General features: G+C 42.9%; 1 protein-coding gene across 4 annotated transcripts in view; it reads right to left on the minus strand.

The window, feature by feature from the left end:
- Positions 1-430: 430 nt before the first annotated feature.
- The window catches only part of SLIT3 (slit guidance ligand 3), a 617,656-nt gene continuing 591,848 nt past the window's right edge, over positions 431-26,238 (minus strand). For 3 of the 4 annotated variants that reach the window (XM_061189924.1, XM_061189921.1, XM_061189922.1), the window contains 4 exons: positions 7,218-7,372; positions 6,277-6,562; positions 4,915-5,123; positions 431-2,589 (listed from right to left, as the gene is read on the minus strand). In XM_061189924.1, the coding sequence (XP_061045907.1) occupies positions 2,354-2,589; positions 4,915-5,123; positions 6,277-6,562; positions 7,218-7,372 (886 nt within the window). In that variant the 3' untranslated portion in view covers positions 431-2,353. The remainder of the gene's footprint in view (positions 2,590-4,914; positions 5,124-6,276; positions 6,563-7,217; positions 7,373-26,238) is intronic. The other variant, XM_061189923.1, reaches the window with a different exon arrangement.

Below are 26,238 nucleotides of genomic sequence, written 5' to 3' on the forward strand. Positions count from 1 at the left end.
CGTGCACGTTAACTTCTCCATGCCTCAATTTACTGAACTGTAAAATGGGTTAGCAATGTCTTTACTACAGGGTTGTTTTGAGAATTAAGTGAATATATATTATATATTAATATATATAAATTAGAATGGTACCTAATGTATAATGTAGTAAGTACTAAGTCAATCAGCCATTAATATTTGAAATAGTCATCATAAGGTACAGTAAGTACCTGGAACATGCTGTATATTACATATAATATACATATTTTGAAGTAAATTCCTCTATCTTATCCCTCCCTCTCTTCATCCCTCTCTTCTTTTTGTTTCTCTCTCCTTCCCCCTTCCTTCCCTCTTTTCCTCCCTCCCTCCCTTCCTCCCTCCCTTCCTCCCTCCCTTCCTTCTCTCTCTCTTCTCCCTCCTTCCTTCCCTCCCTCCCTCCCTCCCTCCTTGCCTTCCTATCTGCCACTTGCCTTTTGTTCCTCCATCTTCTTTTCTTTCTCCCTTCTTGATTCTTTGAGCCTTTGGCTCGCCATCAGCCCTCAGAGAACCACTGGGCTCCTCTGGGGATGCTCAGAGCTGGATGGTCCACTGGGGGCCCCACACTCTCCTCCCTGACTCTTCTGCAGGGGAGGCTCCTGGGGGAGGGAGCAATGGGTGCGAGATGGGGGTCGGTGTGAGCTGCTGAGCCCCTGGACCATCTGCCCTAGCCTGACTGGGGTGGAAAGGGGCAGACGAGGGTGGGGAAGAGGCAGGGGCAAGTCCCCTTCAGGAGGGCTGGCAGTTCCTGGAGTGGAGTCTGGGCTAGACAGGCTGCCCTGGCTCACACCCACTGATACGTTAAGTCCCCCAGTCTAGAATCTTTCTGGATACCAAGGAGGCAGAACAAGGAATGAACAAGGCAGAATGAGAGCAGGAAAAATAGCAGAAAAAACCATTTCCTTTTCTGGTAGGTGTTCTCTGATGAACTTAAACTGCCTGCATCTCCTTTGTTTATGTTGTTCTGGAGAAGGAATCTAGAGTTTTTAGTCTAGGCTCTAGGCTTGGCTCGTTCACTTATCAGAGATGTGGCGTAAGGAGAGTTACAGGGCTGGAGCGAGGCCTCAGTTTCCTTATCTATGAAATGGGGTTATATTGCTTCCTTTCGCCGGGGGAAGGGGTCGCATGGATAGAATAAGGTGCAGTGCGGATATGCACGGAAAAGTGGTACAGACGGGCAAGGGGTGTTCGTCATCATGACGGAGGCCTGGAGGTTTAGGTGTCAGAGGACTAGCTACCCCATGGCAGGAGTCTCCCAGAACTTGCCAGTGAGTCGGGCTGCTACAGAGCTGTGGGCAGGCTTGGCTCCAGCCTTCCTCATTCCCAACAGCCCTGGCTGTCTGCTCTCCTGGTGTCGCCTCCCAGTACCAGGTTGGCTGAGGAGGGAGGAGAGTGGTTCAGAACTTCCAGTGGAAGGGCCAGTGCTGGGGCTTGAGGAGATGGGTGACCCCTGCGTTCCTGGAGGAGCAGCAGGGGGCCTGCACTCCTGGGGAGGGGCAGGAGAAGGGCAGCTGTGTTCAGATTTGGCAAAACAGGCTCAGATGAAGCCTGTGGCAGAGTTCAGACAGTCCTGTAATGGAATCAAGGGCAGCCAGGACGGGGAGGGGGTCTGCAGTGGGCTCAGACCCTGCAGGGGCCCGGGGCACATGGGCGGCGGCCAATGCTTTGGGTCCCAGGGAGAGTCGGAGGCCAGTGCCCAGCGGCTTTTCCTGGAAGAACTGGGCATCCTGGGCTTCGGCAACCAGGACTGAAAAGCTGGGTGCTTGTAGGGAAGGAAAAGTCATTAAAAATCGGAAGAAACAAAGAAAAACCTTTTCCTCCGCTCTTTTCCTCCGCTCTTTTCCTCCCTCTTCTCGTTCTGTTTGTTTCCTGAGCTCAGTAAGCAGGTTCTGGTTTCTGCCGACCTAACGACGACAGTGTTTGTTTCCTAGACGTATAAGCCCCCTCCTTCCTTCTCAGACAGGCTGTCACTTCTTCATGCTCATCCTTTCGTTTTAAAACATTTTTATTAGCCTTTTTCCTTAAAACTTTTAACAGCTGTTTATAAAAACACGACAAATACACAACACAGAACAAAAAGCTCGGTAAAAATAACTCACTATATGGTACATATACTCAGATGGTGTGATATATTTATATAATAAGAGATGAAAATAGTCACTTTCCATAATAAAAATAAGTTCTATTTTTTGTTTATTTTACAATATACTTAATATTCTCTTCTTTTGCTTCCTCTCCAGCTTCTACTTCTTCACTGCGAATCTCGTGGGGGGGTTCCACGTGGCCGTCCCCACCCACCCGGCTGGAGTCCGGGAGGCGGAAGGGCTGGGGGGGGGCCTTAGGAGCACGGGCGGCAGCCGCACTCTAAGTGTCTCTCCACCTCTTCCACGAACGAGGAGCCGTCTGTGCACTGGAACACGTATTTCCGCCGCTTGCTGCGGGTGGGCTGGCAGCACTGGGGACCGCAGCCCCCATGACATTCCATTACGGGCACCTTGGAGGCCGTGGCACACGAGGCGTAACCTTTCTGGCGGCGGATCACCTCTCGGACTACCCCCCCCAGGCATGGAGTCTCTGCAGAGGGCGGAAGAGGTACGGGCAGGGCATTGGGGCTGGAGATGGCTGTCCGGGGTAGGCTGCTCTGAGACACCCGTGGGCTGAAGCCCGTGCGTACTTATTCATTCACTTATCAGTCCGTCTCCCTGCCCACCCTCCCATAACCCATCTCACTCTTCCACAAATACTAAGTGCCGTTCCGTGCCAGCCTCTATACTAGGTTTAAAACTAAGCCCCGAGGATAGCAGGGTGACAAGAGCAGGCTCAGTCCCTTCCTTCAAGGAACTTAAAGATCAAACTAGATGTGGCAGATTGGGGGACTGAGGGCTAAATCCCATCCCAGACCTATGTTGCTTGTGCCACAGACGCTTAGAAACCAAATTAAATGCCAACATTAAAAAAAAAAGAAAAAAACCCACTGCCAGGAGATTGCATCTAAACACTGGGATATCTGGTTTCTTTGAAAACCAGGGGGTCTGGCAAAGCTGAGTCTGCATCCCTGCGTGGCAATGACGGGCTGAAGCCGCGGGCTTTAGACGGAGCCAGGAGATCTCCAGTTTGCCCCAGTCCCCACCACTCTCAGTAGCCTGTCTCCGCTGGTGTAGAGTCTAGACACTAATTACAGTGTCATTTAAGTAAATATATTTGTAATGATAAACTGAGGCGGATGCTATGAAGAAACGGGATGTGTTTGTTTATACAAAATATGTGGCAAAGGAGTCTGACTAGCCCAGGGGCCAGGGATTGTCTCTGGGAAGTGATGCTGGAGTTGAGATCTGAAAGAGGAACAGTAGTCAGTGAGCCAAAGAGTCTGGGGGCGGGGGTGGTGGTGGTGGTGTGTGCATGTGCGAGCTTTTCCACAAGTTGTAGAAATGAGGGGAGGGGAGGGGACCCCTGGATCTGCTTAATCCTCTGGTCCCTGACCCAACTCTTCACCTTGACCCCACTACTGTCCTCAGTACATTGGGAAAGCATCTGGAGCAAGGCACTGAGAGAGAGAGTAATGGATTCAGGACTAGGATCCTCGGCCACACAGCCTTGGATCCCTGAGCCTCAGTTTCCTTGTCCGGAAAATGGCGACACATGTCCTGGTTCTTCCTGCTTTTTCATGGGCTGTTATGAGCATCACAGGGATTGTGAATGCAAAAGGGCTTTATGCAGTTTAAAGCTTTAGGTGGTTAATGTGATGTAATGTGAATTTTGTTAAGCTTGATATAGTTTTTTAAAATTATGTGATTGTTAACAGGATCAAAAGAAGACTAATGATAATAGGTGTGTGTGATGTGTGGGGCAGGGAGAATGCAAACTCGGCAGCATGTTAACAGTTGGGCTGTCCAGGTGAAGGGAATGGGAACGCTGTTCATATTGTTCTGGCAATTTTTCTGTTAGATCTGAAATTATTTCAGAATACATTATTTAACAAAATTGGTTAAGAATGGTATTTCAACAAGGTATAAAATGTGAAAGAGTCCTCTAGTGACAGGAGGGGGCCAGCCCAGGATTCTGGTGGCAGGAAGGAAGATGAAGCCTTCTCAGTTTCCATGCAGGAGAAAAACCTCCAAGGTGAGACAGAACCATTTCAGCTGGAATATAATTTAATTTCAATTTTCCTTTTTTGCACTTACCTCCAAATTAATACACTAAAGGGGCCACTAAGTGAGGTAAGTGATTTGATGTTTTTGAAATGGGATCAGACCAAGGAACTGTCTTTTGTTGACCCAATAATGGCATGAGGTTTGGGAGGAGACTGCAGAGCAACATCTGAAATGTTAATGTGATTAAGAACCATCGAGGGCTCTTGTTAAAATGCAGGTTCTGATTCAAAAGGTCTGGGCTGGGCCTGAGCATCTATATTTCTAATAAACTCCCAGGTGAGTCAGTGGTGCTGGTCAGAGGGCCACTCTGGCAGCTCCAGGGCCAGCAATTAGAAAAGGAGGGGAGGAGAGAGGAGAGAAAGAACAACCCAGACTGCTCACACAGTCCTGGCGGTTTGCAATCTCGAGAGACCCCAGCTGGAACTATCCAGCTAAGCCGTTTCTGAATCCTTGACCCACAGGAACTGTGTGGGATGGAACATGTTTAGTGTGGTTTTGAACTGCTATGTGTTGGGGCTAATTTGTTACGCGGCAATGGGTAACTGATACAGGAAGTTATAGTGTTGCCCCCCATATTCAACAAGATGGAATTTGAGGCTCAGAAAGTAACTTAATGAAGGTCATGCAGCCTCTAAGTGGCTCAGCCAGAACTGGAACTTAGGCCATCTGAATGTGGAGTCCAAGTCTGACCCCCGCATCCTTCCCGGGCACCATCCCCCCACCCCCCCCATGTGCACAGTGGACCCACCTTGTTCGCAGTGTTCCCCACTAAAGCCGGGCTGGCACAGGCAGTAGGGCTCCCCTTGATCTGAGACATGGCATTGCCCGTGGTGACACTTGAAGGCTGAGCAGGCATTGGCAGAGTCATTCTTGTGGTCACACAAGGCCCCTCTGTAGCCCTCGGTGCACTTGCACACGTATGAGGTCCCAGTTGCCACACATCTCCCCTGGTTGCAGCTGGGGGCAGAGGCGAGGATGAGAGGGGAACCAGGCAGTCAGTGCAGCTGGAGGGTTCCTTTGTCCACCCCAGCCAGGCCCAGGCTCAGACCAGGGGACACGGAGCTGTGGGACCTTAGGCCTTCTCCATCCCTTGGTCCACCCTCCACCAGCCCAGTGGCTAAGCATCAGTCAGCTGGAGGCTGTGAGCATCCCCCAATGACACTGATAGCAGTGAGCTTGATGAGGCTGGCTGTTTTACACACAGACGTCAGAACCCACGCAGTCTCCAAACAGTTTAATTGTTCTGCCATCTTAATTGATAACACGCTTACTACTATCTCTACCACCACCACCAGCTACCACTTGCTCTGTGCCAGGCATTGGGGTAAGTGCTTTACACCTAGCATCAGTCTTATTTCCTACAATCCCCTCTCCTCTGCTGTCCTGTGCAGTAGATAGTCTTATCCACATCTCATAGATGGAGAAACTGATGCCAAAGCCTGGATTCTTAATTGTGCTGCAGCATTCTCTCTACTGGGATGACATTCAGAGGCAGGGTTCATTGTAGACATATTCGTTACAGAGTCAAACGCATACATACTCACACACACACACACACTCCAGAGCTACCCAGGAAACTCAACCCCTTTATAGCTGTCCTTCACTCCTGATCCACAATATCATGTCCCAGCTTGTTCAGCCAAGCAAATTACTAGACATGGCTCTGGTGTTATTTTTGGCTGATTTCAGATTTCTGAATACTGAGGATGCTGGGTCTCCTATTTTTAGCACAAGGCCTGACACATAGTAGGCCCTCAGTAAATATTTTGATGCATAATTAATGCCAGAGCCACGAAATGATTCGGCTGTGCGTGGTTATACACCCCTGGTGCCCTCATAGGGTACCACTGAGTGGGGAGTCGAGTCGGGCCGAAATGCGCCCACTTGCCAAGGTGCATGCGCACGGGTGCCCCTTTCAACTTCTGAAGGCCACTTGACAAGTGTTTTTCAGCTAGGCTCTGGCACACTGATGTCTCTGAGCAAGACCTGCTGTTTGGATGTGTTAAGCCCCTGACCTTCTAAGCAGCCCCTGTCTACAGTCTGACTGCATACCCTCCGGCTTCCATCGGTGCCCACTTCCCGGGCGGGGCAGAGGGGGAGGGACACCGACCTGTGGCCGAGGCAGGGGTCACGGGCCTCCTGGTCACACAGCGGGCCGGCCCAGCCTGGGTGGCACTCGCACACCACACTGTCCTTCTCCACGGCACGGCACAGGCCGTGCCTGCACACGCTGCAGGACTTGCAGCCCGGCGAGACGCCCAGGGCCTGCGGCGGGAGGGCCTTGAAGTCCTGCAGCTCGTTGTTGATGCGCACCTCGTGGATGCAGCCGTGGAAGCCGCCCAGCGGCCGGTCCACGCCCTGGCGCAAGGCCGAGAGGCCCGTGGAGGTGGGGATGCCTGCGGGAGGGACACCAGGACAGCGACCTGAAGACACTCCCCTGCCCACCCTGCTCGCCCGCATTCCAGCCCTCGGAGGTGGACTCCTTGGGAGAAGTCTTGGGAATCTCCATATTGAACAAGCTTCTCTGATGCCTTTTTTTTTTTTGCACATAACCCTTTGAGAACTACTGGCCCAAGGCTGGGTTTCAGGCCCATGCTCTGCCAGACTGGTGGCTCCTTCTCTCTTTGGCCTTTGAATGGCCTTAGTAGCAAACATGCTCCTCTACGTACATCAGCTGAGCCTCACAGCATCTGAGGGGGTGGCAGAGCAGAGGGAAGCCTGTATATTGAAGGGGCTGGCCTCTGTCTCCCTCTCCTCCCTCCCCATTCCATCTTCACCTTCCACCATCCTCCCTAAAAAACTTGTAGTTTCTCAGAAGGAGCCCTGCTCTCTTTCTTTTCCTCTTCTCCTCCCCATGATCTGGCTAACTATTCACACTTTAGGGAGCAGCTTGGTTGTCACTTCCTCCAGGAAGCCTTCCTTGATTAGCTTTGGCAGTGGGTGCCGAGATGAGAGCAGCAAGCCCCACCAGTTGGCCTGGGGATGGGTGCCCGAGCACAGGGGGCAGGTGGGAGGTGGAGGTGTTTGGGGTGGGAGGGGATGGGGCTTTACCTCCAAGGTAGAGGGGGCTGTTGATGCTCACTGTTGGCTGCTTCTGGAGCTTTCCCAGGCTTTTGGGGGATCCTTTGTCCACCACCAGGTTCAGGGTCTGGTTTAGCATCACCAGCTCCACACTGTGAAACTGCCCGTCATTCACGGTCTCCACGCTGGGCAGGAGAGAAGCAGGAGAGACAGAGGGTTTGCTGAGTGCCTTCCACAGCCTGCACTGGACTGTGAACTTGACTAGTATTCCTTGTATTTTGTTTTGTTTTTTATTTGGAAATAATTTCAAACAACATAAATCACAAAAATAAAAACAGTACAGAGAACTCCTATTAATTACCTGTTACACCTATAGATTCTCCAGTGAGTCCCATTTGCTTTATAATTCATTTCATCTATCTATCTTATTTATCTCCATAGATATACAGGCATACCTTGGAGATACTGTGGGTTCAGTTCCAGACCACCTGATGAAGCAAATCACATGAATTTTCTGGTTTCCCAGTGTGCATAAAAGTTATGTTTATACTACATATGTTTATACTACAGTGTACTCTATTAAGGGTGCAATAGCATTTTGTCTAAAAAACAATGTACATACCTTAACTTAAAAATACTTTATTGCTAAAAAATGCTGACTGTCACCTGAGCCTTCAGGGAGGCATAATCTTTTTGCAATAATAACATCAAAGATCACTGATCACAGATCACCATAATAAATACTGTAATAGTGAAAAAGGTTGAAATATTATGAGAATTACCAAAACATGACACACAGACATGAAGTGAGCAAATGCTGTTGGAAAAATGGCACCAACAGACTTAACACAGAGTTGCCACAAACCTTCAATTTGTAAATAATACAGTATCTGTGAAGCACAATATAGCAAGGTGCAGTAAAACGAGGTATGCCTCTAAGGGTATGGAATCAGCTGTCAAAAACCTCCCAACAAACAGAAGTCTAGGACTGGATGGGTTCACTGGTGAATTCTATGAAACATTTAAAGAAGGCTTAATAACAAACAAACAATCCTTCTCAAACTCTTACCAAAAATAGGAAGGAAAACTTCCAAACTCATTTTACAAGGTCAGCATCATCCTGATACTAAAACCAGACAAGAATGCCACAAAAAAAGAAAATTACAGGCCAATATTCCTGATGAACATAGATGCAAAGATTCTTAATAAAATATTAGCAAACCTAATTCAATAATACATTAAAAAGGTCATATACCATGATTAAGTGGGGTGTATTCCAGGGATGCAAGAATGGCTCAAAATCACAAATTCAATCAGTGTGATACACCAAATTAACAAAATGAAGGATCAAAATCATGTGATCATCTCAATAAATGCAGAAAAAGCATTTGACAAAATTCAACATCCATTTATGATGAAAACTCTTAACAATATAGGTATAGAACAAACTCAACAAAATAAAGGCCATATATAACAAGCCCACAGCTAACATTATATTCAGTGGTGAAAACTGAAAGCTTTTCTTTTAAAATCAGAAACAAGACAAGGATGCTCACTCTTGCCATTTATATTCAACACAGTGTTGCAAGTCCCAGCCTGAGCAATTAGGAAAGAAAAAAAAAAAGGCATACACATCAGAAAGTAAGAAGTAGAACTGTCACTATTTGCAGATGACATGATGTTATATACAGAAAAACCTAAAGTTTCCACTAAAAAACTGTTGGAACTAACAAATTCAGTAAAGTTGCTAGATACAGAATTAATGTATAAAAATCAGTTGCATTACCCCTCTTACACCAATGGACAGATGAGCCAGACAGAAAATCAATAAGGAAACAAAGGCAGAAGAACTAATAAGTGAGCTGGAGGACAGAATGGTGGAAATAACCACCAAGGAGCAGAATAAAAAAGAATGAAAAGAATTGAAGACAATCTCAGAGACTTCTGGGACAACACTAATTGCAGCACCAACATTCGAATATAGGGGTCCCAGAAGAAGAAGAGAAAAAGAAAGGGTCTGAGAGAATATTAGAAGAGATTATAGTTGAAAACTTCCCTAAAATGGGAAAGGAAATAGTCACCTAAGTCCAGGAAACACAGAGGGTCCGATACAGGATAAACCCTAGGAAAAACACACCAAGACAGACACACATTAATCAAACTAACAAAAATTACATGCAAAGAAAGAATATTAAAAGCAGCAAGGGAAAAACAAAAAATAACATACAAAGGAATCCCCATACGGTTATCAGCTGATTTTTCAGCAGAAACTCTGCAGGCCAGAAGGGAGTGGCAGGATACACTTTAAGTGATGAAAAAGAAAAACCTTCAACCAAGATTACTCTACCCAGCCAGGATCTCATTCAGATTTGATGGAAAAATCAAAAGCTTTTCAGACAAGCAAAAGCTAAAAGAATTCAGCACCACCAAACCAGCTTTACAACAAATGCTAAAGAAACTCCTGTAGGCAGGAAACACAAGAGAAGAAAAAGACCCACAAAAACAAACCCAAAACAATTAAGAAAATGGTAATAGGAACATACATATCAATAATAACCTTGAATGTGAATGGATTAAATGCCCTAACCTAAAGACACAGACTGGCTGAATGGATACAAAAACAAGACCCATGTATATGCTGTCTACAAGAGACCCACTTCAGACCTAGGGACACATAGAGATTGAAAGTGAAGGGATGGAAAAAGATATTCCATGCAAATGGAAATCAAAAGAAACCTGGAGTAGCAATACTTGTATCAGATAAAACAGACTTTAAAATAAAGACTGTTACAAGAGATAAGGAGGAACGCTACACAATGATCAAAGGATCAATCCAAGAAGAAGAAATAACAATTATAAGTGTTTATGCACCCAACATAGGAGCACCTCAATACATAAGGCAAATGCTAAGAGCTATAAAAGGGGAAATCGACAGAAACACAATTATAGTGGAGGATATTAACACCTCACTTACACCAATGGACAGATCATCCAGACAGAAAATTAATAAGGAAACACAAGCTTTAAATGACACAATAGACCAGATAGATTTAATTGATATTTATAGAACATTCCACCCAAAAGTGGCAGAATACACTTTCTTCTCAAGTGCACACGGAACATTCTCCAGGATAGATCACATCTTGGGTCACAAATCAAGCCTCGGAAAATTTAAGAAAATTGAAATCGTTTCAAGCATCTTTTCTGACCACAACAGTATGAGATTGGAAATCAATTACAGGAAAAAAAAAATGTAGAAAACACAAATACATGGAGGCTAAACAGTGCACTACTGAATAACCAAGAGATCACTGAAGAAATCAAAGAAGGAATAAAAAAATACATAGAAACAAATGACAATGAAAACATGACGACCCAAAACCTATGGCACTCAGCAAAAGCAGTTCTAAGAGGGACGTTTACAGCAATTCAATCTCACCTCAAGAAACAAGAAACATCTCAAACAATCTAACCCTACACTTAAAACAACTAGAGAAGAACAAAGAAAACCCAGAGTCAGTAGAAGGAAAGAAATCATAAGGATCAGAACAGAAATAAATGAAATAGAAACAAAGAAAACAATAGCAAAGATCAATAAAACTAAAAGCTGGTTCTATGAGAAGATAAAGAAAATTGATAAACCGTTAGCCAGACTCATCAAGAAAAAAAGGGAGAGGATGCAAATCAATAAAATTAGAAATGAAAAAGGAGAAATCACAACTGACACTGCAGAAATACAAAGGATTATAAGAGACTACTACAAACAACTAGATGCCAATATAATGGACAACCAGGAATAAATGGACAAATTCTTGGAAAGGTACAATTTTCCAGGACTGAACCAGGAAGAATTAGAAAATATAAACAGACCTATCACAAGTAATGAAATTGAAACCGTAATTAAAAATCTTCCAACAAACAAATGTCTCGGGCCAGATGGCTTCACAGGCGAATTCTATCAAACATTTAGAGAAGAGCTAACACCCATCCTTCTCAAACTCTTCCAAAAAATTGCAGAGGGAGAAACACTCCCAAATTCATTCTACGAAGCCACCATCACCATGATACCAAAGCCAGAAAAAGATATCACCAAAAAAGAAAATTAGAGACCAATATCACTGATGAACATAGATGCAAAAATCCTTAACAAAATACTAGCAAACAGAATCCAACAACACATTAAAAGGATCATACACCACGATCAAGTGGGATTTATCCCAGGGATGCAAGGATTCTTCAATATACGTAAATCAATCAATGTGATACACAATATTAACAAATTGAAGAAGAAAAACCATATGATCATCTCAATAGATGCAGAAAAAGCTTTTGACAAAATTCAACACCCATTTATGATAAAAACCCTCCAGAAAGTGGGCATAGAGGGAACCTACTCAACATAATAAAGGCCACATATGACAAACCCACAGCAAGCATCATACTCAATGGTGAAAAACTAAAAGCATTTTCCTCTAAGATCAGGAACAAGACAAGGATGTCCACTCTCACCACTCTTATTCAACATAGTTTTGGAAGTCCTAGCCATGGCAATCAGAGAAGAAAAAGAAATAAAAGGAATACAATTGGAAAAGAAGTAAAACTCTCACTGTTTGCAGATGACATGATACTATACATAGAGAATCCTAAAGATGCCACCAGAAAACTACTAGAACTAATCAATGAATTTGGTAAGACTGCAGGATACAAAATTAATGCACAGAAATCTCCGGTATTCCTATACACCAACAACGAAAAATCAGAAAGAAATTAAGGAAACACTCCCATTTACCATTGCAACAAAAAGAATAAAATACCTAAGAATAAACCTGCCTAAGGAGGTGAAAGACTTGTACTAAGAAAACTATAAAACACTGATGAAAGAAATCAAAGATGACATAAACAGATGGAAAAATATACCACGTTCTTGGATTGGAAGAATCAGTACTGTGACAATGACTATACTACCCAAAGCAATCTACAGATTCAGTGCAATCCCTATCAAACTACCAATGGCACTCTTCACAGAATTAGAACAAAAAATTTTACAATTCATGTGGAAACACAACAGACCCCGAATAGCCAAAGCAATCCTGAGAAAAAAAACAGAGTTGGAGGAATCAGGCATCCTGACTTCAAACTATACCACAAAGCTACAGTAATCAAGACAGTATGGTACTGGCACAAAATCAGAAATATAGGTCAACGGTACAGGATAGAATGCCCAGAGATAAACCCACGCACATATGATCACCTTATCTTTGATAAAGGAGGCAAGAACATACAACGGAGAAAAGACAGCCTCTTCCGTAAGTGGTGCTGGGAAAACTGGACAGCTACATGTAAAAGAATGAAAGTAGAACACTCCCTAACATCATACACAAAAATAAACTCAAAATGGATTAAAGACCTAAATGTAAGACCAGACACTATAAAACTCTTAGAGGAAAACATAGGAAGAATACTCTTTGACATAACCCACAGCAAGATCTTTTTCGACCCACCTTCTAGAGTAACGAAAATAAAAACAAAAATAAATGTGACTTAATTAAACTTAAAAGCTTTTGCACAGCAAAGGAAACCATAAACAAGACAAAAAGACAACCCTCAGAATGGGAGAAAATATTTGCAGATGAAACAACAGAAAAAGGATTAATCTCCAAAATATACAAACTCATGGAGCTCAATTTCAAAAAAACAAACAGTCCACTTAAAAAATGCGCAGAAGACCTAAAGAGACATTTCACCAAGAAAGACATACAGATGGCCAAGAGGCACATGAATAGATGTTCAACATCACTAGTTATTAGAGAAATGCAAATCAAAACTACAGTGAAGTATCACCTCATGCTGGTCAGAATGGCCATTTTCAAAAAATCTACAAGCAGTAAGTGCTGGGAAAGGGTGTGGTGAAAATGGCACACTCCTGCACTGTTGGTGGGAATATAAATTGATACAACCACTATGGAAAACAGTACGGAGGTTCCTTAAAAAACTAAAAGTAGAACTACCATATGACCCAGTAATCCCACTGCTGGGCATATACCCTGAGAAAACCATAATTCAAAAAGAGTCATGTACCACAATCTTCATTGCAGCACTATTTACAATAGCCAGGACATGGAACCAACCTAAATGTCCATTGACAGATGAATGGATAAAGAAGATGTGGCACATATATATAATGGAATATTACTCAGCCATAAAAAGATACAAAATTGAGTTATTTGTAGTGAGGTGGATGGACCTAGAGTCTGTCAGACAGAGTGAAGTAAGTCAGAAAGAGAAAAATACTGTATGCTAATGCATATATATGGAATCTAAAAAAAAAAAAAGGTACTGATGAACCTAGTTGCAGGGCAGGAATAAAGATGTAGACATAGAGAATGGACTTGAGGAAACGGATGGGAGGGGGAAGCTGGGGCAAAGTGAGAGTAGCATCGACATATATATACTACCAAATGTAAAATAGTTAGCTAGTGGGAAGCAGCAGCATAGCACAGGGAGATCAGCTCAGTGCTTTGCGATGACCTAGCGGGGTGGGATAGGGAGGATGAGAGGGAGACTCAAGAGGGAGGGGATATATGGGGACATATGTATGCATATGGCTGTTTCACTTTGGTGTACAACAGAAACTAACACAGTATTGTGAAACAATTATACTCCAATAAAGATCTATTAAAAAAAAAAAAAGAATGGATCACTGAAGAAATCAAAAAATACCTAGAGACAACAGAAAAGAAAAGCACGATGATCCCAAACCTATGGAATGCAACAAACCTATGGAATGCAGTTCTAAGAGGGAAGTTTATAGCGATACAGGCTTACCTCAGGAAACAAGAAATATCTCAAACAACCTAACCTTACACCTAAAGCAACTAGAGAAGGAACAAACAAAACCAAAGTTAGTAGAAGGAAAGAAATCATAAAGATCAGAGCAGAAATAAATGAAACAGACAATAAGAAAACAACAGAAAAGATCAATGAAACTAAAACCTGATTCTTTGAAAAGAAAAACAAAATTGATAAACCTTTAGCAAGACTCATCAAGAAAAAAAGGGAGAGGGCCCAAATCAATAAACTCAGAAATGGGGGCCTCCCGGGTGGCACAGTGGTTAAGAATCCATGTGCCAGGCTTCCCTGGTGGCACAGTGGTTAAGAATCCACCTGCCATGAATTCTATCAAACATTTAGAGAAGAGCTAACACCCATCCTTCTCAAACTTCCAAAAAATTGCAGAGGAAGGAACACTCCCAAACTCATTCTATGAGGCCACAATCACCCTGATACCAAAACCAGACAAAGATACTACAAAAAAAGAAAATTACAGACCAATATCACTGATGAATATAGACGCAAAAATCCTCAACAAAATACTAGCAAACAGAATCCAACAACACATTAAAAGGATCATACACCACGATCAAGTGGGATTTATCCCAGGGATGCAAGGATTCTTCAATATACGTAAATCAATCAATGTGATACACCATATTAACAAATTGAAGAATAAAAACCATATGATCATCTCAATAGATGCAGAAAAAGCTTCTGACAAAATTCAACACCCATTTATGATGAAAACTCTCCAGAAAGTGGGCATAGAGGGAACCTATCTCAACATAATAAAGGCCATATATGACAAACCCACAGCAAACATCATTCTCAATGGTGAAAAACTGAAAGCATTTCCTCTAAGATCAGGAATGAGACAAGGATGTCCACTCTCACCACTATTATTCAACATAGTTTTGGAAGTCCTAGCCAGGCAATCAGAGAAGAAAAAGAAATAAAAGGAATCCAAATTGGAAAAGAAGAAGTAAAACGGTCACTGTTTGCAGATGACATGATACAATACATAGAGAATCCTAAAAATGCCACCAGAAAACTACTACAGCTAATCAATGAACTTGGTAAAGTTGCAGGATACAAAATCAATGCACAGAAATCTCTTGCATTCCTATACACTAATGATGAAAAATCTGAAAGAGAAATTATGGAAACACTCCCATTTACCATTGCAACAAAAAGAATAAAATACCTAGGAATAAACCTACCTAGGGAGACAAAAGACCTGTATGCAGAAAACTATAACACACTGATGAAAGAAATTAAAGATGATACCAACAGATGGAGAGATATACCATGTTCTTGGATTGGAAGAATCAATATTGTGAAAATGACTCTACTACCCAAAGCAATCTACAGATTCAATGCAATCCCTATCAAATTACCAATGGCATTTTTTACGGAACTAGAACAAATCATCTTAAGATTTGTATGGAGACACAAAAGACCCCGAATAGCCAAAGCAGTCTTGAGGGACAAAAACGGAGCTGGAGGAATCAGACTCCCTGACTTCAGACTATACTACAAAGCTACAGTAATCAAGACAATATGGTACTGGCACAAAAACAGAAACATAGATCAATGGAACAAGATAGAAAGCCCAGAGATAAACCCACGCACCTATGGTCAATTAATCTATGACAAAGGAGGCAAAGATATACAATGGAGAAAAGACAGTCTCTTTAATAAGTGGTGCTGGGAAAATTGGACAGCTACATGTAAAAGAATGAAATTAGAATACTCCCTAACAGCATACACAAAAATAAACTCAAAATGGATTCGAGACCTACATGTAGGACCGGACACTATAAAACTCTTAGAGGAAATCATAGGAAGAACACTCTTTGATATAAATCACAGCAAGATCTTTTTTGATCCACCTCCTAGAGTAATGGAAATAAAAATAAACAAATGGGACTTAATGAAACTTCAAAGCTTTTGCACAGCAAAGGAAACCATACACAAGACGAAAAGACAGCCCTCAGAATGGGAGAAAATATTTGCAAACGCATCAACGGACAAAGGATTAATCTCCAAAATATATAAACTGCTCATTCAGCTCAATATTAAAGAAACAAACAACCCAATCCAAAAATGGGCAGAAGACCTAAATAGACATTTCTCCAAAGACATAAAGATGGCCAAGAAGCACATGAAAAGATGCTCAACATCACTAATTATTAGAGAAATGCAAATCAAAACTACAATGAGGTATCACCTCACACCAGTTAGAATGGGCATCATCAGAAAATCTACAAACAACAAATGCTGGAGCAGGTGTGGAGAAAAGGGAACCCTCTTGCACTGTTGGTGGGAATGTAAATTGATACAGCCACTATGGAGAACAATATGGAGGTTCCTTAAAAAACTAAAAATAGAATTACCATATGATTCAGCAATCCCACTACTGGGCATATACCGAGAGAAAACCATAATTCAAAAAGACACATGCTCCCCAATGTTCATTGCAGCACTATTTACAATAGCCAGGTCATGGAAGCAACCTAAATGCCCATCGACAGACGAATGGATAAAGAAGTTGTGGTACATATATACAATGGAATATTACTCAGCCATAAAAAGGAATGAAATTGGGTCATTTGTAGAGACGTGGATGCATCTAGAGACTGTCATAAAGAGCGAAGTAAGTCAGAAAAGAAAAACAAATATCGTATATTAACGCATACATGTGGAACCTAGAAAATGGTACAGATGAACCGGTTTGCAGAGCAGAAATTGAGACACAGATGTAGAGACCAAACGTATGGACACCAAGGGGGGAAAACCGCAGTGGGGTGGGGATGGTGGTGTGCCGAATTGGGTGATTGGGATTGACATGTATACACTGATGTGTATAAAATTGATGACTGATTAAAAAAAAAAAAAAATCCACCTGCCAATACAAGGGACATGGGTTCGAGCCCTGGCCCGGGAACATCCCACATGCTGCGGAGCAACTAAGCCCGTGTGCCACAACTACTGAGCCTGAGCTCTAGCGCCCGCAAGCCACAACTACTGAGCCCACGTGCCAGAAATACTGAAGTTCACGTGCATAGAGCCTGTGCTCCACAACAAGAGAAGCTACTGCAATGAGAAGCCCGCGCACCTCAATGAAGAGTAGCCCCCCGCTTGCCGCATCTAGAGAAAGCCCATACACAGCAACGAAGACCCAATGCAGCCAAAGATAAATTTAAAAAAAAAAACAACCCACCTGCCAACGAAGGGGATATGGGTTCGAGCCCTGGTTCAGGAAGATCCCACATGCCGCAGAGCAACTAAGCCCGTGCGCCACAACTACTGAGCCTGCCTGCCACAACTAGTGAAGCCTGTGCGCCTAGAGCCAGTGCTCTGCAACAAGAGAAGACACTGCAGTGAGAAGCCCACATGCCACAATGAAGAGTAGCCCCCGCTTGCCACAACTAGAGAAAGCCCATGCGCAGCAAGGAAGACCCAATGCAGCCAAAAATAAATAAATTTATATTTAAAAAAATCAAGAATGAAAAAGAAGTTACAACTGACACCACAAAAATACAAAGCACCATAAGAGGCTACTGCAGGTAACTATATTCCAATAAAATGGACAACCTGGAAGAAATGTAGAAATTCTTAGAAAGGTACAATCTCCCAAGATTGAACCTGGAAGATATAGAAAATATGAACAGACCAATTACGAGTACTGAAATTCAATCTGTGATTTAAAAACCCCCATCAGGGCTTCCCTGGTGGCGCAGTGGTTGAGAGTCTGCCTGCCAATGCAGGGGACATGGGTTCGAGCCCTGGTCTGGGAGGATCCCACATGCCGCGGAGCAACTAGGCCCGTGCGCCACAACTACTGAGCTTGCGCGTCTGGAGCCTGTGCTCCGCAACAAGAGAGGCCGAGATAGTGAGAGGCCCGCGCATCACGATGAAGAGTGGCCCCCACTTGCCGCAACTAGAGAAAGCCCTCGCACAGAAACGAAGACCCAGCACAGCCATAAATAAATAAATAAAAATAAATAAATAAATAAATTAATTAATTAAAAAAAAAAACCCCAACAAACAAAAGCCCAAGTCAAGACGGTTTCACAGGCAAATCCTACAAAACATTTAGAGAAGAGTTAACACCTATCCTTCTGAAACTATTCCAAAATATTGCAGAGGAAAGAACACTTCCAACCTCATTCTATGAGGCCACCATCACCCTGATACCAAAACCAGACAAATATACCACAAAAAAAGAAAATTACAGACCAATATCACTGATGAACATAGGTGCAAAAATCCTCAACAAAATACTAGCAAACTGAATCCAATAATACATTGAAAGTATCATACACCATGATCAAGTGGCATTCATCCCAGGGGTGCAAGGATTTTTCAGTATCTGCAAATCGATCAGTGTGATACACCACATTAACAAACTGAAGAATAAAAACCATATGATCATCTCAGAAGATGCAGAGAAACCTTCTGAAAAAATTTAACACCTATTTATGATAAAAACTCTCTAGAAAGTGGGCATAGAGGGAACCTACCTCAACATAATAAAGGCCATACGTGACAAACCCACAGCTAACATCAGACTCAATGGTGAAAAGCTGAAAGCATTTCTTTTAAGATCAGGAACAAGACAAGGATGTCCACTCTCACCACTTTTTTTCTTCTTTTTCTTTTTCTTTTGTTTTGGCCACGTAGTGTGACATGCAGGATCTTAGTTCCCTGACCAGGGATTGAACCCACGTCCCCTGCAGTGGAAGTGTGGCGTGCTAACCACTGGACCTCCAGGGAAGTCCCTTTCACCAATTTTATTAAACATAGATAGCCACAGAAATCAGAGAAGAAAAAGAAATAAAAGGGATCCAAATTGGAAAAGAAGTAAAACTGTCACTGTTTGCAGATGACATGATACTATACATAGAAAACCCTAAAGACACTACCAGAAATCTACTAGAGCTCATCAGTGAATTCAGTAAAGTTGCAGGATACAAAATTAATACACAGAAGTCTGTGGCATTTCTATACACTAACAACAATTTACCATCACATTAAAAAGAATAAAATACCTAGAAATAAACCTACCTAAGGAGACAAAAGACCTGTACTGCGAAAAGTATAAGACGCTGATGAAAGAAATTAAAGATGATACAAACAGATGGAGAGATATACCATGTTCTTGGATTGGAAGAATCAACTTTGTGAAAATGACTATACTACCCAAAGCAATCTACAGATTCAATGCAATCCCTATCAAATTACCAATGGCATTTTTCACAGAACTAGAACAAAAAATGTTAAAATTTGTATGGAAACACAAAAGCTCCTGAATAGCAAAACAATCTTGAGAAAGAAAAATGGAACTGGAGGAATCAGGCTCCCTGACTTCAGACTATACTACAAAGCTACAGTCATCAAAACAGTATTTTACCAGCACAAAGACAGACTTATAGATCAGTGGAACATGATAGAAAGCTCAGAGATAATCCCACATACCTATGGTCAATTCATCTACAAGAAAGGAGGCAAGAATGTACAGTGGAGAAAAGACAGTCTCTTAAGTAAGTGGTGCTGGGCAAACTGGAGCCACTTGTAAAAAAATGAAATTAGAACATTCTGTAGCACCATACACAAAAATAAACTCAAAATGGATTAAAGACTGAAATGTAAGACTGGATACTATAAAACTCCTAGAGGAAAACTTAGGCAGGACACTCTTTGACATAAATAACAGCAATATCTTTTTGGCACCGTCTCCTAGAGTAATGAAAATAAACCCAAAAATAAACAAATGAGACCTAATTAAACTTAAAAGCTTTTGCACAGCAAAGGAAACCATAAGCAAAATAAAAAGACAACCCACACAATGGGAGAAAATATTTGCATACGATGCAACTGACAAGGGATTAATCTCAAAAATACACAAACAGCTCATACAGTTCAATATCAAAAATACAAATAACCCAACCAAAAACTGGGCAGAAGATCCAAATAGACATTTCTCCAAAGAAGACATACAGATGGCCAAAAGGCACATGAAAAGATGCTCAATGTTGGTAATTATTAGAGAAATGTAAATCAAAACTATGATGAAGTATCACCTCACACCAGTCAGAATGGCCATCATCAAAAAGTCCACAAATAATAAATGCTGGAGAGGGTGTGGAGAAAAGGGAACCCTTCTATACTGTTGGTGGGTACAGAACTTGGTACAGCCACTATGGAGAACAGTTTGGAGGTTCCTTAAAAAACTAAAAATAGGACTACCATATGATCCTGCAATCCCACTCCTGGGTATATATCCGGAGAAAACCATAACTCAAAAAGATACATGTTCACTGCAGCCCCAGTGTTCGTTGCAGTGCTATTCACAATAGCCAAGACATGGAAGCAACCTAAATGTCCATCAGCAGATGAATGGATAAAGATGTGGTACATATATACAATGGAATACTACTCAGCCATAAAAAAGAATGAAATAATCCCAATTGCAGCAACATGGATGGACCAGGAGATTATCACTGTAAGTGAAGTATGTCAGACAGGGAAAGACAAATATCACATGCTATCATTTATATGTGGAATCTAAAAAAATGACACAAATGAATTTATTTACAAAACAGAAAGACTCACATAGAAAACAAACTTATGGTTACCAAAGGGGAAAGGTGCAGGGGGAGGGATAAATTAAGATTTTGGGAGTAATATATACACACTACTATATATAAAATAGATAAATAAGGATCTACTTACTGTATAGCACACAGAACTATACTTAATATTTTATAATAACCTATCTGGGAAAAGAATCTGAAAAAGAATATATATATACACAGACACACACACCTATACATACACATAACTGAATCACTTTGCTGTACACCAGAAACTAACACAACACTGTAAATCAACAATACTTCAATTAAAAAAAGCAAAACGCAATCAGTTGCATTTCTATACACTAATAGTGAACTATCAGAAAGAGAAATTAAGAAAACAATCCCATTTACAATCGCATCAAAAAGAATAAAATACGTAGAAAAAATTAACTGAGGAGATATAAAACCTGTACACTTAAAACTGTTAAGACATTGATGAAAGAAAGTGAAGGAGACAAAAATAAATGGAAAGATGCTCAGTGCTCATGGATTGGAAGAATCAGTAGTGTTAAAATGTTCGTACTACCCAAAGCAATCTACAGATTAAGTGCAATCCCTATCAAAAGTCCATTGGCATTTTTCACAGGAATAGAACAATCCTAAGATTTGAATGAAACCATGAAAGACTCTGAATAGCCAAAGCAATCTTGAGAAAGAAAAAGCTGGAGGCATCACTCTCCCTGATTTCAAACTATATATATTACAAAACTATAGTAATCGAAATAGTGTGATACCGGCATAAAAACCGACACATAGATCAATGGAGCTGAATAGAGAGTCCAGAAATAAACTCATGCATATGTGGTCAATTAATTTACAACAAAGGAGCCAAGAATATAAAAAGCGGAAAGGACAGTCTCTTCAACAAATGGTGCTGAGAAAAGTGGGCAGCCACATACAAAAGTATGAAACTACCACTATCTTACACCATATACAAAAATTAACTCAAAATGGATTCAAGACTTGAACATAAGACCTGAAACCATAAAACTCCTAGAAGAAAACATAGATGGTACGCTCCTTGACATTGTCTTGGTGATGATTTTTTGGATTTGACACCAAAAAGCACAAGAAACAAAATAAGTGGGACTACACCACACTGAAAAGCTTCTGGGCAGCAAAGGAAATCATCAACAAAATGAAAAGGCAACCTAGTAAATGGGAGAAAGTATCTGCAAATCATATATCTGATAAGGGATTAATATCCAAAATATATAAAGAACTCATACATCTCAACAGCAAAATCCCAAACAAACTGATTAAAAAATGGGCAGAAGAGGGCTTCCCTGGTGGCGCAGTGGTTGAGAATCTGCCTGCCAATGCAGGGGACACAGGTTCGAGCCCTGGTCTGGGAAGATCCCACATGCCACGGAGCAACTAAGCCCGTGTGCCACAACTACTGAGCCTGCACGTCTGGAGCCTGTGCTCCGCAACAAGAGAGGCCGCGATAGTGAGAGGCCCGCGCACCGCGATGAGGAGTGGCCCCCGCTTGCCGCAACTAGAGAAAGCCCTCGCACAGAAACAAAGACCCAACACAGCCAAAAATAAATAAATAAATAAATAAATAAATAAATAAATGGGCAGAAGATTTGAATAAACATTTTCCCAAAGAATTCATAGAGATGTCCAACAGGTACATGAAAAGGTGCTCAGCATCACTAAGTGTCAGGGAAATGTACATCATAACCACAATGAGACGTCACCTCACACCTGTTAGAATGGCTACTATCAAAAGGAGAAGAGATAACAAGTGTTCATGAGGATGTGCAGAAAAGGGAACTCTTGTGCACTATTAGAGGGAATGTAAGTTGGTGCAGCCACTATGGAAAACAGTACAAAGGTTCCTCAAAAACTTAAAACTACCATATGATCCAGCAGTTCCACTTCTGGGTATATATCTGAAGGAAACAAAAACACTCACTAAATATCTGCACCTCCATGTCCATTGTAACATTACTTACAATAGCCAAGACATGGAAGCAACCTAAGTGTCCACCAATGGAAGAATGGATAAAGAAAATGTGGTATATATGTATGTACAATGGAATACTATTCAGCCATAAAAAAGAAGCAAATCTTACCATTTGTGACAACATGAATGGACCTTGAGGGCATTATGCTAAGTAAATAAGTCAGAGAGAGAAAGGCAAATACTATATGACCTAACTTATATGTGGAATCTATTGTAAAACAAAACAAAATGAAAAAACCTGAGGAAAGACTGGTTGTTGCCAGGGGTGGGGGGTAGGCGAAATGGATGAAGTGGGTCAAAAGGTACAAACTTCCAGCTATAAGACAAATAAGTTCTGGGGGTGTTATATACAGCATGGTGACTACAGTTAATAATATTCTATATTTGAAAGTTGCTAAGACGGTAGATCTTAAAAGTTCTCATCACAAGAAAAAGAATTATAACTATATATGGTGATGGATGTTAACTAGACTTAACTGTGGTGATCATTTCACAATATACACAAATATTGAATTGTTGTACACCTGAAACCAATATAATGTTATGCATCAACTATATCTCAATTAAAAAAATTAAGGATTGATTCCAAATGGAAACTTCCCATAACCTTGTCTGTGCCAGTAGGTGCTTGTGGGTTAATAGGTCACCTTCTTCCTGGCATATTTTAACCAGGGTCTCCTGGAAATAATGCCTAAAGCTGGTGGTTTTCAAATGGGGTCCCTGGAGGTTTGATGTGGGCAGTGATGAAGGTTCTGATTTCTCACCACCACCTTGCAAATCACAATGGTTCTATTTCTACTTTTATTTATTTATGTATTTTAAATCTTGGCCTTTGAAGTATAGATGGGAAAAATGGCTTTGCTGCTACAAAAGAGAAAAAAATTGGGAAAAGGAAAACAAACTCAAAACCAACCTGCTCTGAACTCTAAAAGAGATGATCCTACTGTGGTTCCAGGGCCCAGTAATTAGTCTCCTGGAAAGATACTCAGGGACTTCAGGGGAGAGAGGGGCTCTGACAGTCTTCGTTGTTATCCTCTAAGCTCGATGAACCAGCATCGACTGGGAGGTGGCAAGCTTTGGCGGTGCCAGGGCCAGGCTGGGCGGCCCCTGTCTGGGGCTGGCATGAGAACCTATGTTGGCCAAGAGTGGCCCAAAGAGTCCTCTTCTGCTTTTAATGACAATTGTTGGGGGCCGGGGGAGGAGATGTGTTGAGAGCTGAACTAGGCTGGGTACTTGCATTCTCTCATTTAACCCTAACAGCCCCCAGGTGGGATGTACCATTTTAGAAATGAGACCTAAGGCTCAGAGACTGTATCTAGTCTGAAGTCTTAAGGTGGGGCTGGTAGAAGCAGGACTCAAATCCAAGCTCCCACGGCATAGGACCCCATACCACCCTGGGACGAATGGTCATTCCTCGATGCACTAGGCGTGCTCACCTGGATGCTGAGGTGTGACCACTAGGTGGCGACAGAGCCTCACAAAGAGTTCCCGGGATTCCGGTCAGGCAGCAGCCTGAGACCTCAGCCCGCACCGCAGCAACCCCGGACTCCTGGACCATCGGAGCAGGGCCATACTCCCTCTCTAGGCCCCGCCTTTCATGCCCTAGCATGTGGGGGAGCGGGTTCTGGTGGGAGCCTGGCCTGGATCTAAATCCCAGCTCTGCCACTTCCTGGCCTCTGTGCCAAGGATGCATCTGAGCATCAAGTTTCTCATCTCTAAAACAGGAGTGATGACGCATGTCCGGGGCTTGCAGATGAGAAAAAGACCTGGCAATGGATGGGTTTGTGGTAATTAAGACAAAGGGAGCATGCACTGCTTGCCAAAGAGAGGTCTCCTGGGGTGTTTTAAAATGGCCAACATTTAAACCCTGAAGCATTTTACATAGAAACCCTGAATTTCTAGCTTCTTTTGAGAATCCGCTTTCCCACACAGCTGCATCTGCTAGAGCCATACCCTCCAGGCTACCACAGTCCCCACCACTCCCTATTGGGCCTCATTTCCCCCAAGTCTGTCAGCTCACTCAGCCCCTTGGGCCTTGCAGGCAGGGGAGTTTGCTCCTCAGACAAATCTTGGAAGTGAGGAACAGTGCAGTCTGTCCCCATTCCGGGGCAGGTAGGGCTTGGGTGGGTTTTTGTGTATTTCCCTCGGGCCTGGAATAGAACCTCACCACCTGTGACTCCCGCCGGGCACCCCCAGGAAGGAGGGCACGGAACCCAGCTGCTCCAGGCCTGTACATCCCTGCTGGGGGCCGCAGTGGGCAGAAGTCTGCAGGCTGCCACCTCCCCTGCGTAGACCAGCCTTGGTTTGCCTCCCTGGCTCTGAGGCTTTGGAGGCCAGAGCTCGCTGCTGTGACTCTGAGGAGGAGATCTCATTTTGAGGCTGGGATGGCCTCCTGGTCCCATCAGCTGCTGGTCAGCTGGGCCCGTGCCCTCTGTTAACCCCAGCATGGCTTCCTTGCGTACCGATGGAGTCTCCCCTTCCCCAGAGCCTCCTCACTTCTCAGCCTGTGGAAATGCTCACGAGCCACAGCTCATGGCTCAGCTCAAACATCACCTCTTCCTCCAGGGAGCCTTTCCTGGTCCTCTAAGCAGAACCAGCCATCTGCTGCTTCTTCACTGTGCCCACAGCATGCAACGGCGTCTCCTGTGAGACCTGTTTTATCCTGCTCAGGCAACAGTTGCTTATTTACATGTCCGCCTTCCTCCCTGGATTGTGTTCTCCTGAACGCTGTGGCTCCTACACCCAGCCCAGGACCCACACGAGGTGCTGTAAGCAGCTTCTGGCAGGAAAGAGCTCTCTGCAGGAGGCCCCCTTTGTCTTGTCACTAACCTTAAACTTGCACCCCCATGCTCTACTCATCTCCAGCCCAAGCACACCTTTCAGATCTTTTGATCGCATAATACTTTGCCTAATCTGTTGGTTCTTTCCATAGATCAAAGAAGTAGAAATGAATAAGTAATTAACAGATGACCAGATCTCTTCCCTAGCTTCCCCTTCAGTAATCTCACAAACAAACTGTGTAAGCAAGATAGCATCTAAAGAAAAATCACAAGAAGTCGACAAGTCTGCACATAGTAGGAGATGGTGATGACTGTGACCCCCCGTCTCGATGATTAACTGAGACTGCTTCCGTTTTTCCCTTTAAAAACTTTCACGGCCAAGCGGAATCTTCAGATGTGGTTTTTGGGGGACACTGAGTCCATCATCTCCCCAGATTGCCAGCATTCTGATTAAAAGCAACTTTCCTTTCTACCAACATCTGCCTCTCTCTCTCAAGTATTGATTTTTGAGCGGCAAGCACCTGGCCCTGATTCAGTAACAACGCCTGAGAGACGTACTGAGGTGAGTGAAAGCGTGCAGTGTTGGGGCAAAAGCAGGGCTGCCTAGAGAAAAGTATTTGGATGCAAAACCATTTTTTTTTTGGCTGCGCTGCATGGCACGTGGTATCTTAGTTCTCCGATCAGGGATCAAACCCGCCCCCTGCATCGGAAGCTCGGAATCTTAGCCACTGGACCACCAGGGAAGTTCCCGCAAAACCATTTTTAATATGAGATTCTTAGAGACTTGGGCCCTTTAGGATTTGGGGCTGAAGGGCACTAAA

The sequence above is a fragment of the Eubalaena glacialis genome, chromosome 4, assembly GCF_028564815.1.
Source record: "Eubalaena glacialis isolate mEubGla1 chromosome 4, mEubGla1.1.hap2.+ XY, whole genome shotgun sequence".
Classification (NCBI taxonomy): domain Eukaryota; kingdom Metazoa; phylum Chordata; class Mammalia; order Artiodactyla; family Balaenidae; genus Eubalaena; species Eubalaena glacialis.